This window comes from Dunckerocampus dactyliophorus, chromosome 10 (assembly GCF_027744805.1).
Source record: "Dunckerocampus dactyliophorus isolate RoL2022-P2 chromosome 10, RoL_Ddac_1.1, whole genome shotgun sequence".
NCBI lineage: Eukaryota > Metazoa > Chordata > Actinopteri > Syngnathiformes > Syngnathidae > Dunckerocampus > Dunckerocampus dactyliophorus.
In genome coordinates this window covers 12300394-12324846 of record NC_072828.1, presented here as the reverse complement: position 1 = coordinate 12324846, position 24453 = coordinate 12300394, and the positions used below count along the sequence as shown (strand labels likewise).

General features: G+C 42.4%; 1 protein-coding gene across 11 annotated transcripts in view; it reads left to right on the top strand.

Annotated features, from left to right (window-relative positions):
• Positions 1-24453, top strand: part of fryl (furry homolog, like) — a 108322-nt gene that overhangs the window by 50701 nt on the left and 33168 nt on the right. For 9 of the 11 annotated variants that reach the window (XR_008572610.1, XM_054788773.1, XM_054788772.1 and 6 more), the window contains 36 exons: positions 1692-1831; positions 1921-2017; positions 2550-2629; positions 2826-2906; positions 2985-3153; positions 5345-5437; positions 5558-5656; positions 7238-7339; positions 10681-10725; positions 12959-13062; positions 13161-13269; positions 13350-13436; positions 13507-13678; positions 13752-13884; positions 13954-14061; positions 14141-14378; positions 14449-14622; positions 14706-14792; positions 16240-16508; positions 16614-16821; positions 16926-17050; positions 17127-17184; positions 17255-17346; positions 17435-17607; positions 19396-19556; positions 19639-19749; positions 20651-20805; positions 20877-20976; positions 21056-21224; positions 22333-22607; positions 22681-22821; positions 22905-23073; positions 23143-23227; positions 23890-24002; positions 24075-24225; positions 24309-24412. Coding sequence is in view for 10 of the 11 variants with exons in the window: in XM_054788773.1 (XP_054644748.1) it covers positions 1692-1831; positions 1921-2017; positions 2550-2629; positions 2826-2906; positions 2985-3153; positions 5345-5437; positions 5558-5656; positions 7238-7339; positions 10681-10725; positions 12959-13062; positions 13161-13269; positions 13350-13436; positions 13507-13678; positions 13752-13884; positions 13954-14061; positions 14141-14378; positions 14449-14622; positions 14706-14792; positions 16240-16508; positions 16614-16821; positions 16926-17050; positions 17127-17184; positions 17255-17346; positions 17435-17607; positions 19396-19556; positions 19639-19749; positions 20651-20805; positions 20877-20976; positions 21056-21224; positions 22333-22607; positions 22681-22821; positions 22905-23073; positions 23143-23227; positions 23890-24002; positions 24075-24225; positions 24309-24412 (4777 nt within the window). In the remaining variant the exon portion in view is untranslated. The remainder of the gene's footprint in view (positions 1-1691; positions 1832-1920; positions 2018-2549; positions 2630-2825; positions 2907-2984; positions 3154-5344; positions 5438-5557; positions 5657-7237; positions 7340-10680; positions 10726-12958; positions 13063-13160; positions 13270-13349; positions 13437-13506; positions 13679-13751; positions 13885-13953; positions 14062-14140; positions 14379-14448; positions 14623-14705; positions 14793-16239; positions 16509-16613; positions 16822-16925; positions 17051-17126; positions 17185-17254; positions 17347-17434; positions 17608-19395; positions 19557-19638; positions 19750-20650; positions 20806-20876; positions 20977-21055; positions 21225-22332; positions 22608-22680; positions 22822-22904; positions 23074-23142; positions 23228-23889; positions 24003-24074; positions 24226-24308; positions 24413-24453) is intronic. The other 2 variants (XM_054788776.1, XM_054788770.1) reach the window with 1 other exon arrangement.

Here is a 24453-nt window from a genome sequence, read left to right as displayed (position 1 = left end):
ATGCTGAAATCCTCAGGTAATAAAAAAAGCACAAAAGAACAAAATATGAAGGAGTGCCCGGTTTAAGAGGAAATTTTAAAATGTCAGCAACTTAAAAATACTTTAAATTGAACAGTATTTTTTTTTTCGGTAAACATTTTTAGGAGACAGGAACCAGGAACACAAACCTGTCAATTGCATCAGGCTTAGCAACTGTCTGACTGACTTCCTTGCACATTTCTGGTAGAGCTTGTCGTGCTAAATAATTGTGACTGCAAAGCTCGCTGGACATCGCGAGCCCATTGTTTTCCGCAAGTTTTTAAATGCGTTTTTTCCACTGTTGCACTGTGATAGGACACCGCTTTGTGTTGTGGCAGGAGTTGTGCAGCCAGCACGCAGCTTCACACATTCCTCGTATCGGAGTTTGGGCCAAGTTTTAAGGTGGTGAAAAAGGCTTTTTTTATCCTCTGAATTGGAAGTACCTCCAAATTTACTGAGCTATGATGGAGTATTAGGGCCACATTCTGACTAATTCTTCCACCGCAGACGCTGTCTCTTCGACTGAGGAGCCGGGCTTGTGCTCCAACCCTCCTCCCGCCTCTTGCATGCACGGAGGGGGCGGGGCCAGGAGCTCACACACAGAGAGATGAGGGAGAGACCGTGCAAATCCAGTCTATATCGATATGAACAATATGGTTGTTTTTGATATCGTGCTTAAAGTAAATATCAATATATTAAAACTATTGATATATCGCCCAGCCCTATGGGTAGATATCGTCAGATATCCAAATTCAGGGATCGAGATCAGAATGGAAGTGAAAAAATGTGGATTGTTGCGCATTGTGCGGTAGTGTCATGGTCTGAGTCTGCATGAGAGGCGCTGGCACTGGAGAGCTGCATTTCATTGAGGGGAAAGATGAATTCCAACATATACAGTACTGTGACCTTGTGAAGCAGATGCTTGCTCCCCTCCAAGATGACGAGAAAACAAAGTGCCTTGTTGAGGAAGCTGACGGTGAATGTGATGAAGTGGACAAGTATGTCTGTTCCAGAACTGAACCCAATTGAGCACCTGTGCGGCATCCTCAAGCAGAGGAGGTCAAGGTGTCTTAACATCCACCAGATCCACCAGTGATGTCATTATGGAAGAGTGGAAGAGGATCCTAGTGACAACCTGTGCAGTTCTGGTGAATTCCATGCCCAAGAGGATTAAGTCAGTGCTCGATGGCACAGTTTGGACATGTTCACTGTGAGGTGTACTCACTTTTGTCACCAGCTATTTAGAGAAAAATTCGGGTACTCTGGTTTCCTCCGACATTCCAAAAACATGCATGTTAGGTTAATTGCTGACTCTAAATTGTCCATAAGTGTGGAATGATGTTTGTCTATATGTGCCCTGCGATTGGCTGGCAACCAGTCCACGATGTACCTCGCCTCTCACTTGAAGTCAGCTGGGATAGGCTCCAGCATTCACCTGTGACCCTAGTAGGATAAGCGGCATAGAAGACGGACGGATGGATGGATGGAAGCTGTACACGGACTACTCAAGACTACTAAGATACAGCCAAGTTGACTGTTTGAGAACACATTTAAATGGTTGCTGACATTTTAGTGAAATACCGTTTGCCTAGTTTTGAACAGTCATCACCGTATGTTGTATGTGTGGTACTAAATTATAACCATATGATGGTGGTTGTTCTACTGTTTTACAGTTAATAAGCTCTATGAGCTCAATAGCCGAACACTGTTTGCCCTCCCTACTGCGTACACTGTTCGACTGGTACAGACGGCAGAGTGGCACTGAAGACGAGTCTTATGAGTACAGGCCTCGTTCCAGCACAAAGTCTAAAGGGTGAGTTCAAGCATTATCATCAGTCTTTTTTTATGAGGGGATCCATTTCCTCTCTTGTCTACAGTGTTCCTGCTTGTCCTTTTTTGCAGGGATGAGCAGCACCGCGATAAAGATTACCTATTGGAGAGGAGGGACTTAGCCATAGATTTCATTTTTTGCCTTGTGTCAGTGGAAGTTCTCAAACAGGTGAGCTGTCTGCTCTACTTTAAAAGCTGGTTTTGCATTTTTCCATCAATTGTATCTTATTTGCCTTCTGACTCGGCTGGTAAGAATTGAAATGTGATGGGGAGTGCCTTATGAAGTTTCCTCAGTTGAGAAACCAGCATGAATAATTATACATAATTATACTAATTCTACTATTAATAGATGACTAATTATTAGAAAGAAGTGTTGCTCTGGGTGTGCAGTTTTGAGTTTATCCTGGCATTGTAAGCATTTAAATGCTTTATTGTTTAGGAATGTACTGTACTGTTGTTACTGAGGCCTTCGCCCACAGGGGTGCCTCGTAAATCAACACTTCAACCATTTCCAGAGCCGCCTTTTGGTGCGTGTCCAAAGTAGACAGTCCAAATTTGAGCAACATTCTGAAGCCATACCCCAGAGACCAGTGCTAACTTGCCCATGGCTCTGCTGCTGAACAAAATGAAGTGTTGCAATGTGAATATAAAAAAATCTATCAATGCCATTAATAATACTAATTTGTCGATGTTTGTCACAGATTCCTCTTCATCCGGTGCCAGATGCTTTAGTGCACGAAGTTCTAAACCTGGCATTTAAGCACTTTAAACACAAAGAGGGGTAAGTTAGTGCACATGGAAGTGTTGTTGTATTATTGGTGACATTATCAATTCACAGAAGCCCACTCACAAGAAGCTCCTGTTTTCTGTTCCTTGTCACTGACATTGCACAACTTGATGATTTATTTTGTACTGCTTTAAGTGAAGGCTGTTGTTTTCATGATTTTATTTTATTTTTTATTTATTTATTTTTTTAGATACTGTGGCCCCAACACAGGCAACGTGCACATCATTGCAGACTTGTATGCCGAGGTCATCGGCGTTCTCACACAGTCTAAGTTAGTGCATTTTGCTGTCTTGAACATGAGGTGTCATGTTTTGCATGAGCGTTAATGCCCGTCCGTTTGTGTGCCCAGGTTTCAAGCAGTGAGGAAAAAATTCATCACTGAGCTGAAGGAGCTGCGGCAAAAAGAGCAGAGTCCTTACGTCGTCCAGAGTATCATCAGCCTCATCATGGGCATGAAGTTCTTTCGGGTCAAGATGTATCCTGTGGAGGATTTTGAGGCTTCCTTCCAGTTCATGCAGGTAAAATAACGGACGCCTATGAATGCACACATAACGCAGCTGATAAGTTTATTTGCCAAGTCGCACCAGACGTTATTTTTATTGCTTCCCCTTTGTTCGAAGCTGGTAGCTCGGGGTAGCCGTGGCTCGTAAAACCTGATGAGTAGCAGCCACAGTACTTGCCAAAAAGTACGCGCATGTGTCTTTATAAGATTTTGGGGGAAAGAGCTGTGAGCGCAGAGGTAGCTTTTCCATGAATCTCTCTGTAAAGCACTGCTTGTAGCCTCGTAACTGTGCTAATGAAGCGTATTGTGGTTTATGTTCTCATTTCATCCTGTCTCGCTTTCGAATGGTGTTCGACAGCAACCCGGATGACTGTTTTGTTTGGCGCTGAGAATTGAAAACTTCACAAAGCCAGCTTGAATTCAAATATAATTTGATGCGAAACCTCCCAAGGTAGAAAACAATTCATACCAAACCCTTAGGAATCAAATGCAGTTGAAATAATCAGTTCTGTCATACAAGTGTAAAAATAAGTTATTTGTCATAAAAAAAGTGATTTATATAATATTAAAATTACTCACTCACTTACATGCACCGCTCTTGTTAACATTGATAATTGGCATCCAAGTGTAAACAAAAGTAGGATGAAACTAAACTAAAATACAGTAATTTCCGGTGTATAAGTCGGTACTTTTTTCTCACGCTTTGAACTCTGGGGCATATGCAGTGATGCGGCTTATTTGTGGTCGCTTTCTGGTCTCGCGACATCTTGTGTGCTTTGGAGCAGTCATGTTGTGCTTTGTACGGACGCCCTGTTTACTGTTTAACTAGTCGTGTTACACTCACTATTCGGCACTGTTTGTAAATAAGCATTTATTTAATTGAAAGTTAAAAAAATCTTTCTGTGTAACATATTTCTGTGCGCTAAATATCCCATGTTACAATGTGGACACCTGTGGCTTATAGATCGGTGCGGCCTATATACTGTATGTACAAATCTTTTTTTTTTTTTTTTTTTTTTTTTTTTTTTTTCTCTTTAAATTTAGTGGGAAGCAGCTTAGTGGGTGCAAATACCGGTGCCTCTATAGTCCAGAAATGACGGTAGAATAAAGAAAACGTAACACTGTTAATGCTTGACGGGTATGTGAGAGATTACTGTGGGATCCGAAGAGGAGAGTCTCTTCACATCAAGACTAAGCTTACCTGTTTTTGTGTACATTCTGTTTGTGATCTTTTTCTTCTGTTAATGTTGACTGAATCGCAATAAGCTCAATTTTCTGTTCTGTGGTCTTATCACACTTTTCCTCTTTGCCCTCACAACTACTGACTTCTGTGGTGGCATCACAGAAACTGGCCTAAAGTTGACATAGAAAAGCTAGGCTGGACTTTTTTGTTGACTTAATGGAATAGTTCAGATTTTTTGACATGAAGTTTTATGACATCCCTATCAGCATTGTAGTCCAATAATAGTGACGTACCCCCCACTTGGTCTCCTAAGTCCAGTTCTAGTCAGATTTCTGTGATGAAGAACATAGTTCCGGTTAGTTGCTGGCGACAATTAAGTAATGAGTTTGGCTTCTCAAAACAATATGCGCTCAAAAGATTAAGACATTTGCATCACAAAAATTCCTTCTAAAAAAATCAAACCTCACAAAACGCTCAGCGTTATATTTGTGTCCCGCCGTATCCCTGCGCACTGTTGCCTGTACATTCATGTGTATGTGACGAAGACACTTATCTCTTTCTGCTGTGGAACACATACGTAAACAAAACGGAAGTAGATGCAAGCGTCTTTGTCAAATACACAAGAATGCACAGGCGACAGTGCGCAGGAATACAGCGGGAGACAAATATAACGCAGAGCGTTTTGAGGTTAGATTTTTTTGAGAAGGCATTTTTGTGATGCAAATGCATTAATCTTTTGAAAGCATATTGTTTTGAGAAGCCAAACTCTTTACTTAATTGTCCCCAGCAACTAAGCGAAACTACGTTCTTCATCACACAAATCTGTCCAGAACTGGACTTAGGAGACCAAGTGGGGGGTAAGTCACTATTATTGGACTACAATGCTGATGGGGATATCATACAACTTCATGTCAAAAATCCGAACTACCCCTTCAATGCTGCATGTCTCTCTTCATTCAGTTTTCTCATATGCAGTTCTTATCCTATATAACGTAAACCGTCCCTGTCCCTGATGTCTTCTCAGGAGTGTGCCCAGTACTTCCTGGAAGTCAAGGACAAAGACATAAAACACGCTCTCGCAGGCCTCTTTGTGGAGATCCTCATCCCTGTCGCCGCTGTGAGTGAAGCCAGTTCCCTTTTGTTTGTTCTCCTCTCTCCATACAAATGCATCTCTGCTGAGAGTGGTAATTGTGTTACTACTCCCCCCCCTTGGTAATAATCTTGTCTTTGTCCTCAGGCGGTGAAAAATGAAGTCAACGTGCCGTGCCTGAAGAACTTTGTGGAGATGTTGTACCAGACGACATTTGACCTCAGCTCCAGAAAGAAGCACTCTTTGGTCAGTAAGGCGACTGACTTTTATCTATCTTTTATGTTTTTACTATTTGCTCCTTAGTTTTTATGCTTTTTAACTGGAGGATAATATATGTAGCTGTCTAATTAGGAATGGGGCAATCTGATACAGTATCGGCGTTGGGTTCTGATACCAACTTAATTCACATTGGAAATTTCCAATGCCACCTGTGGAGATTTCCGATCAATCAGCCACCGTAGCCAAAAGAGTAGAAGCGTACGTAGCTATCGCCACACTTGCACTGCAGCCGTTCTCCCCACTGATGCTGCGCGCGCACACACACACACACACACACACACACACACACACACACACACACACGTGCGCTCCGCCTGGCACGTTCACGACCACACAAAACAGTCGGACATCACAAATTGTTAACACTACACAAAACATCCGGGTTGCTACAATATCATACTTGCCTGTTGAGAGGAGTTTAAAACAGCCTCTTATAAAATTAATTATAATGTAGCGATCCGGAAGTTATGTGCAATGTTTAGAGTTCTGTGTTGTCTGAATTTCTGTGAAGCCGTGAACGCATCAGGCTGAGCGCATGTGTGTGGGGATGTCCAGATCCAATCTTCGATAGTTTGGCTTCTCAAAACAATATGTGTTCAAAAGAGTAATACATTTGCATTAGAAAAATGCCTTCTTGAAAAAATCTGACCTCACAATCGCTCGGCATTACTTCTTCTCCGTTGTATCACTGCGCGCTGTCGCCTGTCCATTGTTGTGTATGTGTTCCACAGCGGATGAAGACCGCTGTGACGCGACACACTCTTCATTCACGCATGTAAACACTGTGGAACACATATACAACAATGGACAGACGACAGCGTGCAGTTATAGGACGGAAGAGAAAGTAATGCAGAGCGATTGTGAGGTCTGATTTTTTTTTTTTTATGCATATTGGACGCATATTGTTTTGAGAAGCCAAACTCATTAATGAAGTGACCCCACCAACTAACCGGAACTATGTTCCTCATCACCGAAATCAGTCCAGAACTCGGCTCATGGGACAAAGTGGGAGGTATGTCACCATTGATGGGGATGTCATACAACTTCATGTCATGTCATCTCTTTCACTCTGAATGCTGCAGTATTGAATGCCACCCTCTCCACTTTTCTGCAGCGGTTACTTTCCTAGCTGCCCTCCCCGCCGAATTAAAATACTCTGTAACTTTGCCTTGGCTCGAGACGCTGCTGTATTATATTCCACAATCTCCACTTAGTGGCAGTGGTCCGATTCCTTGCTGTCCTCAGTCTCCTCTCGAATAAAATACCCTGTTGCTGTGCATTAATTCTACATGCACCAGCACTTAATCTCTCCTTTGCTGCGATGGTCAGTTTCCTTGCTGCCCTCAGTCTCCTCTAAATTAAAATACCCTGTTGCAGTGGTTGAGCTCTGGACACAACTGTATTAAACTCCACAGGCCCCACTTTACGGTCCATTTCCTCCGTCTCCTCAAGAAAATAAAATTTTAATACAGGACAGCTTCATTTTCCTCTGCTGTTGATTTTTAAGCCTATAATGATTTTTTTTAACACCCTCCTTTGCCCACCCAGGCCCTTTATCCCTTGGTGACATGCTTGCTGTGCGTTAGCCAGAAACAGTTCTTCCTCAACAACTGGCACATCTTCCTCCAGAACTGTCTCTCGCACCTGAAGGTAACGCCTGCACGAGCCCATTGCATAGTTTGCACAGTGTAGAGTCTCACAAGAGTTGCACAAAGACTGTAGTCTGCAGACTTATTAAGGGAGCCATACTTGGCTTGACAATGCCTAATTCAGTTTGAGTCCTCATGACTGCGGTTACGTAATCCTGCAATGGCATTTTGATTGATAGAAAGCAACATCTTTTTTTTTTTTTTACCATCAGCATTTGTCATCGTTGTAAAGAAATGGTGTGATGGTTAACTTGACGCTGCTTATTGACGAAGTCACCTTGGTTGTGAACGGTGTGCTCTGTGGTTCTCTGTCTGAAGATCATGTTCTTTCCCTCCCATTGTGGACCACCAGATCTGGACAGGAATAGCACTTGATAGGATTGGCTGATAATGGAGTCTTTGTTTGAGGGGAAAACACATGATTCCTTGCTCAAAAAGGACAAAACAGTCATCCAAACTTAAAGGCTGTGGCTTATGGCCACTAAGCTAACCACAATTTGGTATCTTTGAACCCCATAACTAAAGATTATGTGGATTTTCTATCTAGAATGGAATTTCCAAGTGCTGTTTTTACTCAGGTCTGTTTATGCCTCCTTGGAAATCAATGAAACCAGATCAAGTCTCATCTTGTATCCTATGTTCTAACCGACTGAATCACAGATTTCAATGACTGTCATTTCCGTTCTACCTTATGATTGGGGATGGTTTGAAATTGTGGTGGATTTGTTGTCTTCGTGTGTCTGTTGTGATGGTGGTTGCAGATACTTGAGAGTGTCTTCTCATTTACCTTATTCCACCGTCGTGATCTTTGTAGAGTCCCTTAATTTGGGACGCTCATACTGATGCGGAGTCTGTATTTGGGATCATTTTCAGGGTTGTATGTTGTCACTGTATTCATGATTTTTATCTTTCTCATGTTCATTTTAATGCATCTAAGTTTATATAAAAAAAACAATATGTTTAAACAAGATCTTATGACATCTAGTAGTCTTCAGTTGGACTTCACTAATAACAAAATAATGACTCTCAGTCATTAAGATTGGCATGATGCCACACATTCATCCCAAATACAAACAATACAATGCCCTCTCTTTCTGCCCCTTTTTTACAAGGTTTTTTTTTCAGCTGAAGGCTATCCCCAGAACTCAGGCTTACTAAAATAAATCATGTACTGCCATGACTGACGGGCGATATGAATTTTGTTAAAACAAACATGCATGCGAAAGGTCATTTATTTGCCAAGACATTATACTGTCTGCTTGATGATCAATTAAATAACTTTTACAATTGAGTGTGATAAACGGTGACCCATTAAAAATGGATCCGTTGTCCATTTTGGGTCTCGACCCTCAGTTTGGGGGAACCCTTACAATACATTCCCATGGACGTGCACTGCTTGAATTGAGATGTCTAAAAACTTCATGCTCACATTACATTTGATCATTTGAGTCGATGCTTAAATGTATATGACAAACAGTTGTCATATGATGTATACATCTTTGACACTATATCTTGCATTTAACCCACATGAGTACTTAATACTATATAGAGCTGCAACAATTAATCGATTAACCATCGATTAATCAATTACCCAATTAATCGACAAGTATTTTGGTCATCGATTAATCGTTTTTTGATTTACCGTAAATATGTAAATATTCTCTGATTTCAGCCTCTCAAATATGAATATTTTAAATTTCCTTTCTCATCCATGAAAGCAGACCTATTGTCTTTGTGTTTTAGCCAAAACAAGATATTCACACAAATCAGCTTTGGCTTTTGAAACAGTGATGGGCATTCTTGCCTCTTTTCGATATGTTGCAGACCCAACCACTAACGGTAGGTGTTTGCTTGATATTAATTTGGTCCATCTATGGCCTAACCCATTACTCTATTAATTGAAACAACAAATTTAAGATTAATCAACTAAGAAACCATTTAAAAAAAAAATTATTTTAGTTTTTAATTATTTTTTTAAATTTATCATTATTTTGACAGAATATTCAAGTGGCAGGGCCGCACGGTGGCAGAGTGGTTAGCATGTTGGCCACACAGTCAGGACATCGGGAAGAACTGGGTTTGAATCTCCGTTGGGCATCTCTGTGTGGAGTTTGCATGTTCTTCCCGTGCGTTCGTGGGTTTTGTCCGGGTACTTCGGTTTCCTCCCACATTTCAAAAACATGCATGTTAGGTTAATTGGAGACTCTAAATTGGCCATAGGTATGAATGTGAGTGTGAATGGTTGTTTGTCTATATGTGCCCTGCAATTGACTGGCGACCAGTCCAGGGTGTACCCCGCCTCTCGCCCAAAGTCAGCTGGGATAGGCTCCAGCATACCTGCAACCCTAATGAGGATAAGTGGCATAGAAAATGGATGGATTCAAGTGGCAACCAGGTGTTTGCACACTATTTGCTCTGTCGGTTCAAATCTTCTATTTCTGAATAAAGAAGCTGAAATTAAAAATGTGTTGTTTTTAAAAAGTCGATGCATCGACTTTTGAAAAATCTAAAAAATAATCGACCGATTAATCAGTTATTAAAATAATTGTTACTTGCAGCCCTAATACCAAAATAGCGAATCCCTGAATACTCGCTGCTAAGGTCAAACATCAAACATCCTTATTTGCCATTTTGAGTTCAATGGCTCGATTTTATCGTCCCAGAAAGTCAGGCATTGTCATGCATTGAATTGTTAGCATCGTGCCAAAAACACATGTGAGTATTTGGGTGGCCATTGTGTCTCCATGCCAGGATGGAAAGGCATTTGTTTGTGCTGGGAAAGTCAAGACAAGGATCTTGTGGAGAACAAAAAAAAAATTGTCAAAAAGAGGTCCATATGAAATAGACATGGGTTGTGTTGTGATTTTTTTTTTTTTTTTTTTTTTTTGTATTAGCTTGCCATAACACTGCTACCTCAACACAGGTTTAAAATGCTAAAAAAAAAAAAAAAAACTTTTCCAACTCAATTAAAATCTAGCTACATTGAAAATACCGCATTTGGTGTCATATGCATTGTTTGCCTTGTCCCACCCTCCACTCTTTGCCTTTAACATACTTTAAATTTGCTTTGCCCGTATGTGATCCACTCCCTTCCGCTTTGTTTCTGTTTATCTGAGTGATTGGCAGGCCACAGCACAACACGATTGTTTTTTTATGATAGTGATAGCATGTGAGGTTGTGTGTTTACTTTGATTTTTGCTTATAACCTGCATGTTTATATACAGCATAAACAGTATATGTGTGTGTATGTGTATGTGTGCGTGCCCCACCACACACCGACCCTCCATTCTTTGCCTGCTGTCATTTTTGTTTTATCTTTTTCCTCACGTCGACCCGCTCCAGATGCCGTCTAACAACAGCATCCGAAAGCAGATTGAGACACTGCAGGTGAGTTGCTGCTGCGTCATGCCCTGGTGACCCACTCGCAAACGGGTTAGTGGGACGGGTACTCTGGAGCTTGCGTATTGTAAAAGTCAGGGTGGAGTTGTTGTTGATTGCACAAATGACGACTCGATGTGTCATGGTTGAGAACATTATACATGATGTCATGATGTCAGCATGATGATGATGATGATGATGATGTTCGTTGATGGTTCATCAGAAGGTTGCTGATTGCAACTATTTTGCAGTAATGCAGTGGTCCAGTGTGTCATTTGCATCAGAACCAGGCCACAAATATTCTTTTGGCAACACAATATTGTTTCATTAAAACCAGACAACACTGGTTCATATAGAATTGATGTACTGTACTTTAAATTTTTTATATTGATTATACTGTATCATATGTGGGGTTTTTTTGTGTTTTTTTTTTTTTTAAATATTTGACGCAATTTGTTTAAGTGGCTTCTTCTGTAATAGACGCCGCACCCTAGTTAATTTCAATGTGCGTTGTCCATTTAAATTAATAAATGCCATACCTCAAATATCATAAATGGTATAATTATATTGTGGGTGATCTCTGTGGATTAAGTGGAAGCTTGGAGTGATGCTTTAATTCCTAAGTCTGAAGTGTTATTTTCTATGAAAATAAAAACATTTTTAACCGTTATTTTTTTTTTTATTATTATTTAAAGTGCATGAGAAAGTGGACAGGAAAACATCAAACACCACACATCACAGCAACAACAGACCCGATGCTGTAATAGCAGCAAGGAGCAAACTGCTCAGCCAGTGTAAATACAGCCGATGTATTCGATGTAAACAATAATACGGCAAGTGTAACACACATCAGTTTCATAGAAAACAGCTGAGTAGCGCAGCCACTTATTGTACTTAAATGCAGCTACTCTCTTCTCGTGGAGTTAAGAAAACATCAGGAGGTTGCTCACAGCCAAAGCTGTTAATGTGAATGTGTTTTGACGTAGTGCTAATTAGAGACCCTGGAAGTTAGTAGTTTTTGTGGACCATGCGCCTGGTGAATGTTGAAGACTGATTAATTAAGTTAATTGAATACAAGCGATAATGCAAGCATTTACGATAGATGGCTTTTTCCTATGAGCCCACTGCAGTTGAGTACATAAACTGCAGTTGAGTACATAAATGCCCCTGGACACTCTCATATGTTTATCGGTGGTATATACATTTGTACATCCCTCCACAGCATTCACTGTTGACCTATTGTAGCCAAACAATGTTTCTTTTCAATGTTGTGTATGAGAGACAGAGATTCCTTGCTCTTTCTTTGAGCAAACATCTTGTTCTCATGGTGTGGTAATCCTGCTTGTTTGGCAAACCGGGTTGACATTTGCGTGAAAGAACCCAGTGGTAATGCTATGTGCATGAAAGCACAGTGATGAGTGTAGCCATGCGTGTACTGATCAGGTCTGTTCTGTTACGTCCGTCGACAAGCTCTCTTGAGTCAGGAGCTCATGTCGAGAGGCGTGCTTTTGGGCTTTATTGTGAAAGATTTGACTCTTGATACTGTCGCTTACAAGTAATTCAGGGGAGGTGGTCATTCCGGCATTCTTATATTCTATATATATATATTTTTTTAAACATGCTAAAATGCTAAAGATGCTGTTTACTTGTGGTGTTTTTTTCCCATTAGACCATCAAGGTAAAACTGAATCAGTTGAAGTATTTGAGCAGGCGTTTTCAAAATGTGAGGTTTGCTTCCCCTAGAAGGTGCAGAGAAAAATAAGGAAAAAAAAACGTAATTTTCAAACCTAAGATATGATCCAATTTTTTTTTCTGGCAGTAAGGGAGGGTTCCAACTGTGTTATATTCTCTGAGGGGAAGCTCAATGTGTCATACTTGGAAAAAGCCTATGCCTTTGAGTATTGCATTAAAAAAAGAAATATTAATTCCCCTCTTTCTATACACAACACTGCAAAAATAATTAAGTAATTAATTTTTGACCAGTTTGTTTTACCAGGCACTTTTAATGTAATATTTTTATTTATATTTATTTTAAGAAGTATGATGTACTAAAATCTGAGATATACTTTTTAAAATAAGCTGAACTGAACTATGATTTTTCTTTTTACTCGTGTCAGTCAAATTTTGTGAATCCCATCAGAAACGTGTTGCCAAATGTGTCCAGATTAGATTTTTTTTACAAATTTTTTAAAAATTTTTTATTTTATAGTTCTGCTCACATGTTTCTCTTAACCTCCTGCAGAACAAAGACCCCAAAATGTCCAGAGTGGCGCTGGAGTCGCTCTACAGGCTGCTATGGGTGTACATTATCAGGATCAAGTGTGAGAGCAACACTGTCACGCAGAGGTCAGTCACACTCATGCACGCACGCACACACACCCACACACACAACCACCAATTAAACCCAAGACCAAATCTAATGTTTTTTTGGTCATTCCTCCTAGTCGACTACTCAGCATCGTTTCAGCACTTTTCCCCAAAGGCTCCCGCAGCGTGGTGCCCAGGGACACCCCCCTCAACATCTTTGTCAAAATCATCCAGTTCATTGCTCAGGTAGCTCTACAGTGGGATTTTTTTCCTGAAGTTGGTATTTGATGAATGTATTTGTTATGTCTGCTGTGATTGGATGTCAGGAAAGACTGGACTTTGCAATGAAGGAGATCATCTATGACCTCCTGTGTGTGGGCAAGTTCCACAAGACGTTTACCATCAATCCGGAGGTAAAACATTTTTTATTGGAAATGCATTTTTTGCTTCTGATATTAATTTCTTCATCCCTTTTTCCCTCAGAGGATGAATGTCGGCTTGCGAGCCTTCTTGGTGATTGCAGACAGCCTGCAGCAGAAAGACGGCGAGCCCCCTATGCCCACCACGGGGATCATCATGCCTTCTGGCAACACGCTACGAGTTAAAAAGATCTTCCTCAACACCACCCTCACTGATGAAGAGGCCAAGGTCATAGGTAGGCTTGACCTACCTTTTTGGGACACCCATACATGCCACACAGTGTTAATTCCACTCTCGGCTCTTTGCAGGCATGTCGCTGTACTACCCGCAAGTGAGGAAGGCCTTGGATAACATCCTTAGACACCTAGATAAGGAGGTGGGACGCTCTATGAGCATGACCAATGTACAGATGTCTAACAAGGAGCCAGAAGACATGATCACGTACGTGCTTGCCTTTTGAGTGTGCATCCCAGCAAACGCGTTTTGACTGTTCTCCTGTTTGATTGACAGGGGCGAGAGGAAGCCCAAGATCGATCTGTTCCGCACATGCGTTGCTGCCATTCCAAGGTTGATTCCAGATGGCATGAGCAGACAAGACCTAATTGAGCTCCTAGCTAAGTAGGTCTTATTCTTAAGGCTCAGCTCAGGAGCAGTTCTGGTCTATCATGTGCTTTCATGGCCTTCTCCCGTCCCCCAGGCTGACTATTCACATGGATGAGGAGCTGCGTGGCTTAGCCTTTACTACTCTTCAGGCCCTCATGGTTGATTTCCCCGAGTGGCGTGAGGACGTCCTCTCTGGCTTTGTCTACTTCATTGTCCGGGAGGTGACGGACGTTCACCCCACACTGCTGGACAACTCAGTCAAGATGCTCCTGCAGCTCATCAGCCAGTGGAGGCAGGCAGCGCAAAGCAGCAACAAAAGCCACGATGCGCAGGTCGGTCACGGACGCTTGTGACATTTATGAGGATCCACCTCCACCTTAATTAATAGGTCTCTCTCAACAGACTTCCGGCAGCAGCCATTCTCTCTCTGTGGAGCGTTCTTCGCTGGGTGTGCTGCATGTGGTGGAAGGTTTGGCCATGGTTGTGCTTTGCAGCTGTCGCCCTGCCACGCGCAGGCTAGCTGTCAACGTCTTGAAGGAGGTCCGTGCACTGCACACTGCACTGGGCATTGGCAAGGTAATAATAGTCTTACTTTTAAACAGAGTGGACTTACTTGTGATTTTGTTTATGCTGACATTTTCCCTCTCTCTGTCTTTTAGGGTGATGAGGAATTGGCCATTGATGTCATGGATAGATTAAGTGCATCAGTGCTGGAGAGCTTTATTCATCTTACTGGCGCTGACCAGGTAAAATGCCCTCATGTATTTAAAAAAATAATATATTTAACATAATAATAATAATACGTTCCCCACTCCAGGATTAAAAAAGCTCTAGTGTGCACTTTATCCATTTTTTACATATACATTGTCACTCTGCATTTCAAGCGTCCAACGCAGTGGCTGTTCTGGCTTGAATGACGCCTTGGACGGACCGAAGCTGTGCCGCCCCTCTTTGTCTTTCCTCTTCTTTCTAAATTGTGCACCTAATACTGTAGCTTTGACTTTGTCTTTTCCATGTTTTGTTGACAGAAATCAACAGCACTTTTATCATCATCTCCCACCGTCACTAGCAGCCAAGGCTAAACCAACTCATGTTTGAGACTCTTGGTCTCCGATATAATTAATATAATATAATATTAGCAATTGAATATGTTTTATTTTTTAGCAAATACTGTTGACATTGACATTTTTTTTTACCTTGTACTGTAATTAACCTGAGGACTGAGGCCCAGCAGTACCCGCCTCCTCGCTACTCCTTTGGTTTGATCCACATTGCGTGGTGGATGCTTGATGATGTTTGAGCAGCGAGTTCCTACTAGTTGAGGGCACGAGTATCAGGCCTGTAGAGGGAGCCCATCTGCCACACATATGATATGACTATGATGAGCGCTGAGCGTTAGTAAATAGGATTTTTTGTTCTTTCCCCCCCTCGTGGCGCCCTCTAGAGAATGCCGCCTGAGCAATTTCCCATGTGGCCCATAGCTAGAACCACTACTGGTCCAGCGTAATAGATGCCATAGATCACATACAGCAACGTAACATTACCTGTAAGGGGTGGGACAGGAGGACACAAATGTTAGCAACACTAGCATAGCTATGGGAGCTACAGTGCTAACATTACAGCCACATTTTAACAGCAACATCATGCTAGGTTGCTGAAGAAAAACAAAATGATGAAACTTACAGCTCCTACGTCTGTAGTTGACTGACCGATGGTTGGCAGAGCTCTTGAGTGCATTTTAAGATGTGTAGCGAAGCATGCTTTTTTTTTTTAATATACAAAGCTATCTTTCAGTGGTGAGCGTATACAGGGGGCAGGCTCATCTATCCAGGGACGGGTCTGAGACTCTACCATATTCACGAGGAAGGGGGTTTTGCCTTCATGATGTCATAGCAATTTCAAAAACAAGTGCCTCTTTTGTTAAAAGTGGCACAAATAAATGAGGGATTTTTCATACCTTTGGCGCTCATAAATCAGCTATAATGCTCTACGGCTCACACGCTACTTATATTACTGAGACCTTTACCTTATGTTTGTATCATTGCGTCAAAACCAGTGTTTTGCGGAATGAAAATTTTCAGTGCCCAAAACACAGTTTGAATGTCGCTGAAAGTCCAAACTGTGAAATGCTTGCCTTGCTTAGAGTACCTGCCCAATCACTTTACCTTTATTTCCCTCTGTTCATCTCTTCAGACCAACCTGCTGTACTGTCCCAGCGGGATCGACCTTCAGTCACTGGCGGAGTGGAGCTCGTCTCCCATCAGCCACCAGTTTGACGTGGTCAGCCCTTCGCACATCTGGGTTTTTGCGCACGTCACGCAGGGCCAAGACCCCTGGGTCATCAGCTTCTCCAGTTACCTGCGCCAGGAGAACCTGCCCAGGCATTGTCCCACTGCCCTCAACTATGCCTGGATGTTCGCCTACACCCGCCTGCAGCTTCTCTCCCCTCAAGTTGACATCAAGTATGTTGGCATTGTGTGTTTTCAGTGTATTAGATGCATTGCACTGGTTTCTGCTCGATGTGAATTCTGCTGTATGACATCCATTGCCTGTGTTTCCAACTGCAGCAGCCCTATCAATGCCAAAAAAGTGAACAGTCTGAGCAGCAGTGACTCCTACATCAGCCTCTGGCGGAACTACCTGATCCTCTGCTGCAGCTCGGCCTCCTCCTCCCCACCCATGTGCTCCTCATCCTCCACTTCTGGCTCCGTCCGCTGTTCCCCGTCTGAGACGCTGGCGTCCACACCGGACAGCGGCTACAGTTACGATTCCAAGGTCAGGCGGACCTTTTTTTAAATGGCTGTAGTCATAGCAGAATAAAATTGCAGTTTTGTAACAGCTGCACATTCACGCCCTGACATTCTGCCTTCTGTTCCCAGATTGTTGGCACTCCCTCCCCGTCCTCCTTGTTTAAACACATTGTTCCCATGATGCGTTCTGAGAACATGGACATCACAGAGTCTCTCGTATTGGGGCTTGGCAGGACCAACCCCGTGGCCTTCAGGTAAACCACCCTCCGCGTTGACCACCATTACACTTTGCCTCTCTTTGTGCTAACTGGCCAACTAACCTGTCAACAGAGAGTTGATAGAGGAGCTAAATCCCATCATAAAAGAAGCCCTGGAAAGAAGACCTGAAGTAAGTGCAGCGATAAAAGCACATTTTTGTGTTGATGGAGCAAGTTACACAATAACACGTTTCTATACAGAACATGAAGCGACGCCGGCGTCGTGACATCCTCAGAGTCCAGCTGGTCCGGATTTTTGAGCTCCTGGCTGATGCTGGTGTCGTCAGTCAGATGTATGGGACTCTACACGTGATTTCCATGCAGACATTAATGTCAGTTCCAGCCTTTGAAAGTTTTGAACGATTTGCATTGTTATTACAGAGCGAGTGGTGGTTTAGATGGTGAGAGTCACTCTCTGAATAGCACGCTACTCGACTATGTCGACTTGACCAGGCAGCTGCTCGAGGCTGAGAATGACAAGGACTCAGACACGTTGAGGGACATCCGCTGTCACTTCAGTGCACTTGTAGCAAACATTATTCAAAATGTTCCAGGTATGGCTCTCTCATCATCACTTGGTCAGATATAAACAGACCCAAAATGGTGGCTAATGTCATCGAGGTACCTTAGATGCTGTAATTATAGCCGGGGCATATCTCATTCATATTTAACATATTAATTTTTCCATCTTACAAATTGTAGTAATGATTTGGAGTACATGAGAAAGTGGAAAGGAAAACAGCGCTAACTTTGACAACATGGTCATTTATTAACAAGTAGATTGCGGAACACAGCAGCAACAAAACCAGTGTTGTAATCGCAGCAGGGAGCAAGCCATTCCGCCAGCCATTCCGCCAGCCATTCCGCCAGCCATTCCGCCAGCGTTAATACCGCTGATGAGTAAACAGTCCAGCAAGTATAACACGCATGAGTTTAACACTAACAACAGCTGAGTAGAGCACGCAGAGGTTGACTGAGCTGTTGGATGCTGACCACTCATGATACTTCAAATGCAGCTACTGCCATCTTGTGGAGCTTATAAAAACTACATCAGGAAATTGGCTACAGCCGCAGCTGTTAATGCAAATGTTTTTTGATACAATGCTAATTTCAGTCCCCGATGGTTACCGGCACAACACGTAGTGTGACCACACACACACACCAGAGACTGCAGTCAACCCTTTAAGGGCCAAAGTTGCAAAATTGCGACAAGCAACACTGTTGAATTTAAGAATCCATTTCTGCAAATATGGTGCCTCATATAGTTAATACTTTGCACCAGGAGATGGCGGACATCTGTAACTTCAATCTGAGCAACATTTGTGGGCGTTTCTATTGAAAGTTTATAAGTTTATAGACTTTGAAGCCCCCTTTGGCAGCGAGTCAGCTCACCATTTTTTTTTTTTTTTGTCCTGTCCAGCCATTGTGGCAGATAGTATTGTTGATCTAAACGCTCTTATATGTTAAACAGATTTGCTCTGCCAGGGAAAAGTGACAGATACTCTTTCCCTGTTATATAGATTTTATTTGACTTTATTTGATGCTTATTGTTATGCAAATTTGGAATGGACGGACCGGAGCAGGAGAGTATAGAAAAGACAGGGCGGAGTGCGGCGACAAACGCACATATATACACGCAACATACTTGAGCCGATGCTTTGCTAAACCGTGTTCAGGTGGCAGGAGGGGACGTGGTGGGTTGTCAAAACACAGCTAATGATGGGGGTGTAGCGGGAATGTAAAAAAACGTGAAAATGGCGACATACACGGTACGATCCGCGAGAGACTCCTCGGCAAAAAATTAACTGCTAATAGATAGATATGACTTGAGAATACAATTACCTGGATGAATGACAATATTCACAGGCATAATAGATAGATAGCTATATACTTTATATCTATGTAATAATAGTAGTAATAATAGCCGTTGAGGCAGCAGTGGTGTTCCAGATCCTGCTGTAAATTATGATGATGGCTGGGTTTGCTTAAGAGATGAGGAAGAGTATCTTATCACAAGTGGATCAGACATTTTGATGAGCCGGTATCATGGAGACAGGGATCTGACAAATTCTGAGCCTGGTGACTTCATATTATACACATTAGATGAGTAAATTTACTCCCATCACAAACTTTGGGTCATACTGATGATTTGTCTCATTTACAGTATGCCTTTATCTCTAACCATTTTCAATCTGCAACTTTTTGAAATAGTAGTGTCAAAACTGAACAAAAATTGCTCAAATGGTTAATGGAGTTTGAGGGTTAATGGAGTTTGAGGTGTTAACTGAAGCATGTACGGGAGCCTGACAGCATGTGAAAGTGGTTTTCATCTGTGCTTGCAGTGCACCAGCGGAGGACCATCTTTCCACAGCAGTCACTGCGGCACAGCCTCTTCATGCTGTTCAGTCACTGGGCCGGGCCCTTCAGCATCATGTTCACGCCTCTGGACCGATACAGCGACAGAAATATGCAGATCAACCGCCATCAGTACTGTGCATTGAAGGTAGACACAAGACAAGACTTCGCACAAGCACACAATAAGATACTTATTTACTGTTAACTAACACACAAATCGTTCTCCCCAGGCCATGTCTGCCGTGCTGTGCTGTGGTCCCGTAGCTGACAACGTTGGCCTCTCCTCTGATGGATACCTTTACAAGTGGATGGACAACATTCTGGATTCGCAGGACAAGAAGGTTAATGGATTTGAAGAAAGCCGAAAGTTTTACACCCCAAATTTAAATAAATTGACAAATTGACTTTGTTTGACAAGACTAGGTGTGTCCAAAGTGCAGCCGAGGCTTACGGCTTGCGGCTGTTTGTTGTTGGCCCTCTGCACTGTCTAAAAATACAATTACAAATAATTAAAACAAGAAACTAAAAAAAAAACAAGTAATTTTACAAGAATAAAGACAAAATATTAGGAGAGTAAAGTCATAATATTAAGAAAAAAATAGCATAATTTTTATTTTAATAAAATTTTAAAAGTCACAATATCATGCCAAAAAACAAAGAATAAACTTGCAATTTAGGAAAATTAAGTTGCATAAAAGCTGGACTATTATAAAAATATTATGAGAATAAAGACATAATCTGACAAGAAAAAAGCTATGAGAAGAAAGTTTAAATATTTGTAAAAAAAAAAAAAAAAAAAAAAGGAAAAAAAGCAAAAAGGGTGTAATGTAAGGAGAAAATCATATCAGTCTTTGGTAGCCCCTGCATGCTTTGATTTTTCACTATGATGCCTGCGGTGGAAAAAGTTAGGACATCCCTGGACTAGGCTCATATAGTGACTTTTTTTTTTTCAGCACTGACCCTCCAAATCAGTCTCTATTAATAAATGTAATAGTCTAAAGGACAATATGATTACATAATGCATTTTAACTGCATAACATCAGTGAGCAGCCTTGTTTTACTTGGCTTAACCCAAAAAGTTGAGGTCATGCACTCTATAGCGCATTTTTATGATGATTAGGGCCGCCTAGTGTTGTTCAGAAGTACAGCAATCCGACATTTAAACATTTTTTTTTATTATCAAATGTTTTTATTAAATGTTTTAAATGTCACAAACAATCAAAAACTGCTGCTGTACCTTAGGTCCACCAATTGGGCTGTGAGGCAGTGATGCTGCTGCTAGAGCTAAATCCCGACCAGAGCAACCTCATGTTTTGGGCTGTGGACCGCTGCTACACAGGATCCCGTCGCGTGGCCGCAGGCTGCTTCAGGGCCATAGCCAACGTCTTTCATAACAGGTAGGAGAGACACACACTTTTAATGCTGGGACTGCTGCATTTTAACATTTTGGACTTTGTTTTCCTCTTAGGGATTATCAGTTTGACACTGTGGTTCTTCTGAACCTGATTCTGTTCAAGGCCGCAGACTCGTCAAGGGATATCTACGAGGTGGCCATGCAACTGCTACAGGTGAGAATTTGTGATTGATGCACTACAGTAAATTAGGTAACACAACTGCCCTCATTGCGGTCACTCTTTTTCTGCACAGATCTTGGAGCCTAAGCTCTTCCGTTATGCCCATAAACTGGAGATCCTGCAAACCGATGGCATTCTGACCCCTCCCTCACCGCTGCCACATCTCTACTCTGTGTCGTACTACCAGCTGTCAGAGGAGCTTGCAAGGACTTACCCAGAGCTCACGCTGCCCATCTTCTCAGGTTGGCAATCCTCTTTCCAGTACGATGCTGTAGTATTTTAAGGACTTTTGAAGAACTGACACTTGTTTTGTCCATTGTATTTGAGTATTCGGAGCAAGCTGTGACTAAGGAAATTCATTCGCTCTTTTACCTAAAAATAGTAATATGAAGAACATTGGCACATGTGTTTGATTATTATCTTGTGTATTGATGTGACTAAATTAATGAACGAGGCACAATGGCACTCAGGAGATTGTATACTTATCAGGGGAAAACGGTACTATATTTGATCAACCTACACAAATACAAACTGCATGTGCCTTAAGGAGATTGTTTGGATTTTTTGCCATGAAGTTGTATGACATCCCCATCAGCAGTTATAGTCCATCAACAGTGACTTACCCCCACTTGGTCCCGTGAGCCCAGTTCTGGTCAGATTTCAGTGATGTGAAACATAGTTCCGGTTAGTTATTGGGTCTACTTGAGTAAAGAGTTTGGCTTCTCAAAACAGCATGCGTTCGAAAGAGTAATACATTTACATGACAAAAATGCCTCCTTGAAACATCAGACCTCACAAATCGCAACACTCGCATCTTCATCCGCTGTGGAACACATACGTAAACAAGATGGCTGTGAGGCTTTCTGCGGATGCATGTTCATCACATACACAGCAATTTATTTTTTTTTGAGGTGGCATTTTTGTCATGCTCTTTGGAATGCATATTGTTTTGAGAAGCCAAACTCTTTACTTAAGTAGCCCCAGCAACTAACCGGAACTATGTTTCTTATCACCTAAATCCGACCACAACTGGGCTCACTGAACCAAGTGGGGGGTAAGTCACTGTTGATGGACTACACTGCTGATGGGGATGACATACAACTTCATTGCAAAAAATCTGAACTATCCCTTTAAATGTAAATATAAATATTCATACCTTATTCACTCAGTAATAAACAAAAAAGTTAGAAATATTGCAGTGTTTACAACAGTGGTCCTGATCTGCACCAAATCTCAGTGAGTTCTTCAATGGTACATGCCCTACCCCTCCTCAAAATTTCTGTGAAATCGGCTCTGTAGTATTTGTGTATTCCAGTGATGTAACAAACAAACATAACCTCCTGCCTGCAGAGGTGAGCCAGCGTATCCAAACAGCGCACCCTGGTGGCCGCCAGGTGATGTTGCACTACCTCCTGCCTTGGATGAACAATGTGGAGCTAGTGGATTTTAAACCTGCAGCACGCCGGCCGGAGGACTCCTCTTGCAGCGGCGGTGAGGATGACGAGGACGCGTCGGACCGTGACATGATGATGGTCAACAGCCGGCGCTGGCTCCATGGTGAGGGTTGGGGATCGGCCAGGGCAACCACCATGGTGCTGAACAACCTCATGTTCGTGACAGCCAAGGTACAGCCGCTTATGTATACAACTGCTTGATTTGTTTTATTCTAAAGAAATACTGATTGACTTGTTTTTGCAGTATGGGGACGAGTTTGCCTGGTCGGAGATCGAGAATGTATGGACTACCTTAGCAGACAGCTGGCCAAAGAACCTCAAAATAATCCTGCACTTCCTCATCAGTATATCAGGAGTCAGCAGTGAGCCCAGCCTCCTTCCCTATGTGAGTGTCTTTTTGTATGTCAAAATCTGCACCTTGTCTCTCTGTTTGTTTCCCAGAACTCATCCTACTACGTGTTTGTGCAGGTGAAGCGAGTGGTGGTGTACCTGGGCAGAGACAAGACTATGCAGCTGCTGGAGGAGTTGATGAGCGAGCTGGAGTTGACCGATCCCGTCAGCTCAGCTGTCACCCACATGGACAACCCTCCATATTACCGCATCAGCTCCAGCTATAAGATCCCCTCAGTCACCTCAGGTTAATAATGACCCCGCAAATTCCACCTTGGAATATCGTGGCTAACATACCACATCTTCACTCCTGCAGGCACGACCTCCAGCAGCAACACCATGGTGCCAGGACATGACAGCCATCATGAAAGCAAGGTCAAAGATTCAAACATGGAGGACAGGTACAAATATAGCTGCTTTCTTAATTACAGGGTGCAAAGACCATTACGTTTGTTTTGATGTACTTTCTGGATTTTAGAATAATCTCCAACCTTAAATGCCTCAGTTGCTCGCCGAGTCTCTTATAGTTGCCAGGTGCATGGTCTGCAAAAGGAAATAACCACTGAGGTCTCTAATTAACAGCAGTTAAAAAAACATTGGCATGAACAGCTGTGGTTGTAGAAAACCTCCTGATTTTTCAACTCCAAAAGATGGCAGCAGTACTTGAAGTACAGTATCATCAGGGCTCAGCTTTCAGCAGCTTTATCTGCCTCTGCATGCTCTTTAAACATGTTTGTTGCGCTACTCAGCTGTTCATGTTACTACAACATTGGTTCTCTTGCTACTGTGTTGTGGAATAAAAATGTTTATAAATGACAGAAATAACAGCCTCTCTCTAAATATGACCTGCTTCACCCAACAGCCCATCTTCTTAGCGATTTAGCGAAAGAAATGTCTGCTATATACTGCTATAATTACAGTATTTATGGTAATAAAAGAAGTTCACTCCAGTACCCTTGACAGCTTTGTAACTAATACGCAGTTTCGAGAGGTCAGGAGTGGGTGTAAAAAAAAAAAAAAAAAAATGGGGCAGACATGAAGACTGCGTTTGTGTATTTTGCAGTTACACCCACCTGGACATCTACAGTGGTCTGAACACCAACCTGAACCGCCAGCATCACCGCTTGGAGTCTCGTTACAGCAGCAGCTCAGGAGGCTCCTATGAAGAGGAGAAAAGTAAAACCTGACCTCTTCAGGTCACTATGAATGGTCCCTACCAACCATGCATATACATTTTTCTTCCTTAAGGTGACTCCATGCCGCTTTATGCAAACTGGCGTTTGAAAGTGATGGATCACAACCGTCCAGAGCCGCTTCCTTTCCCCCCAACAGGTGGCTGCTGGTCCCCTCTGGTGGATTACCTGCCAGAGACCAACGCACCTGCTGTAGCCCTGCATAGGTACATGCGTTAAACCACCGCCCTCCAACCCTGCTCCCCTCCCCCACGATGCCCGTCCTCAATGTCAGCTTCCTATTTTTCAGATGTAACATCGCCGTCATCCTACTAACTGACCTCATTGTGGACCATGGCGTCAAAGTGGAGTGGAGTGCCTATTTGCATCTATTGCTGCATGCAATTTTTATAGGTAACTGGCTGATGGCTTCGTGTGCCGAGGCTTTGCTCCTT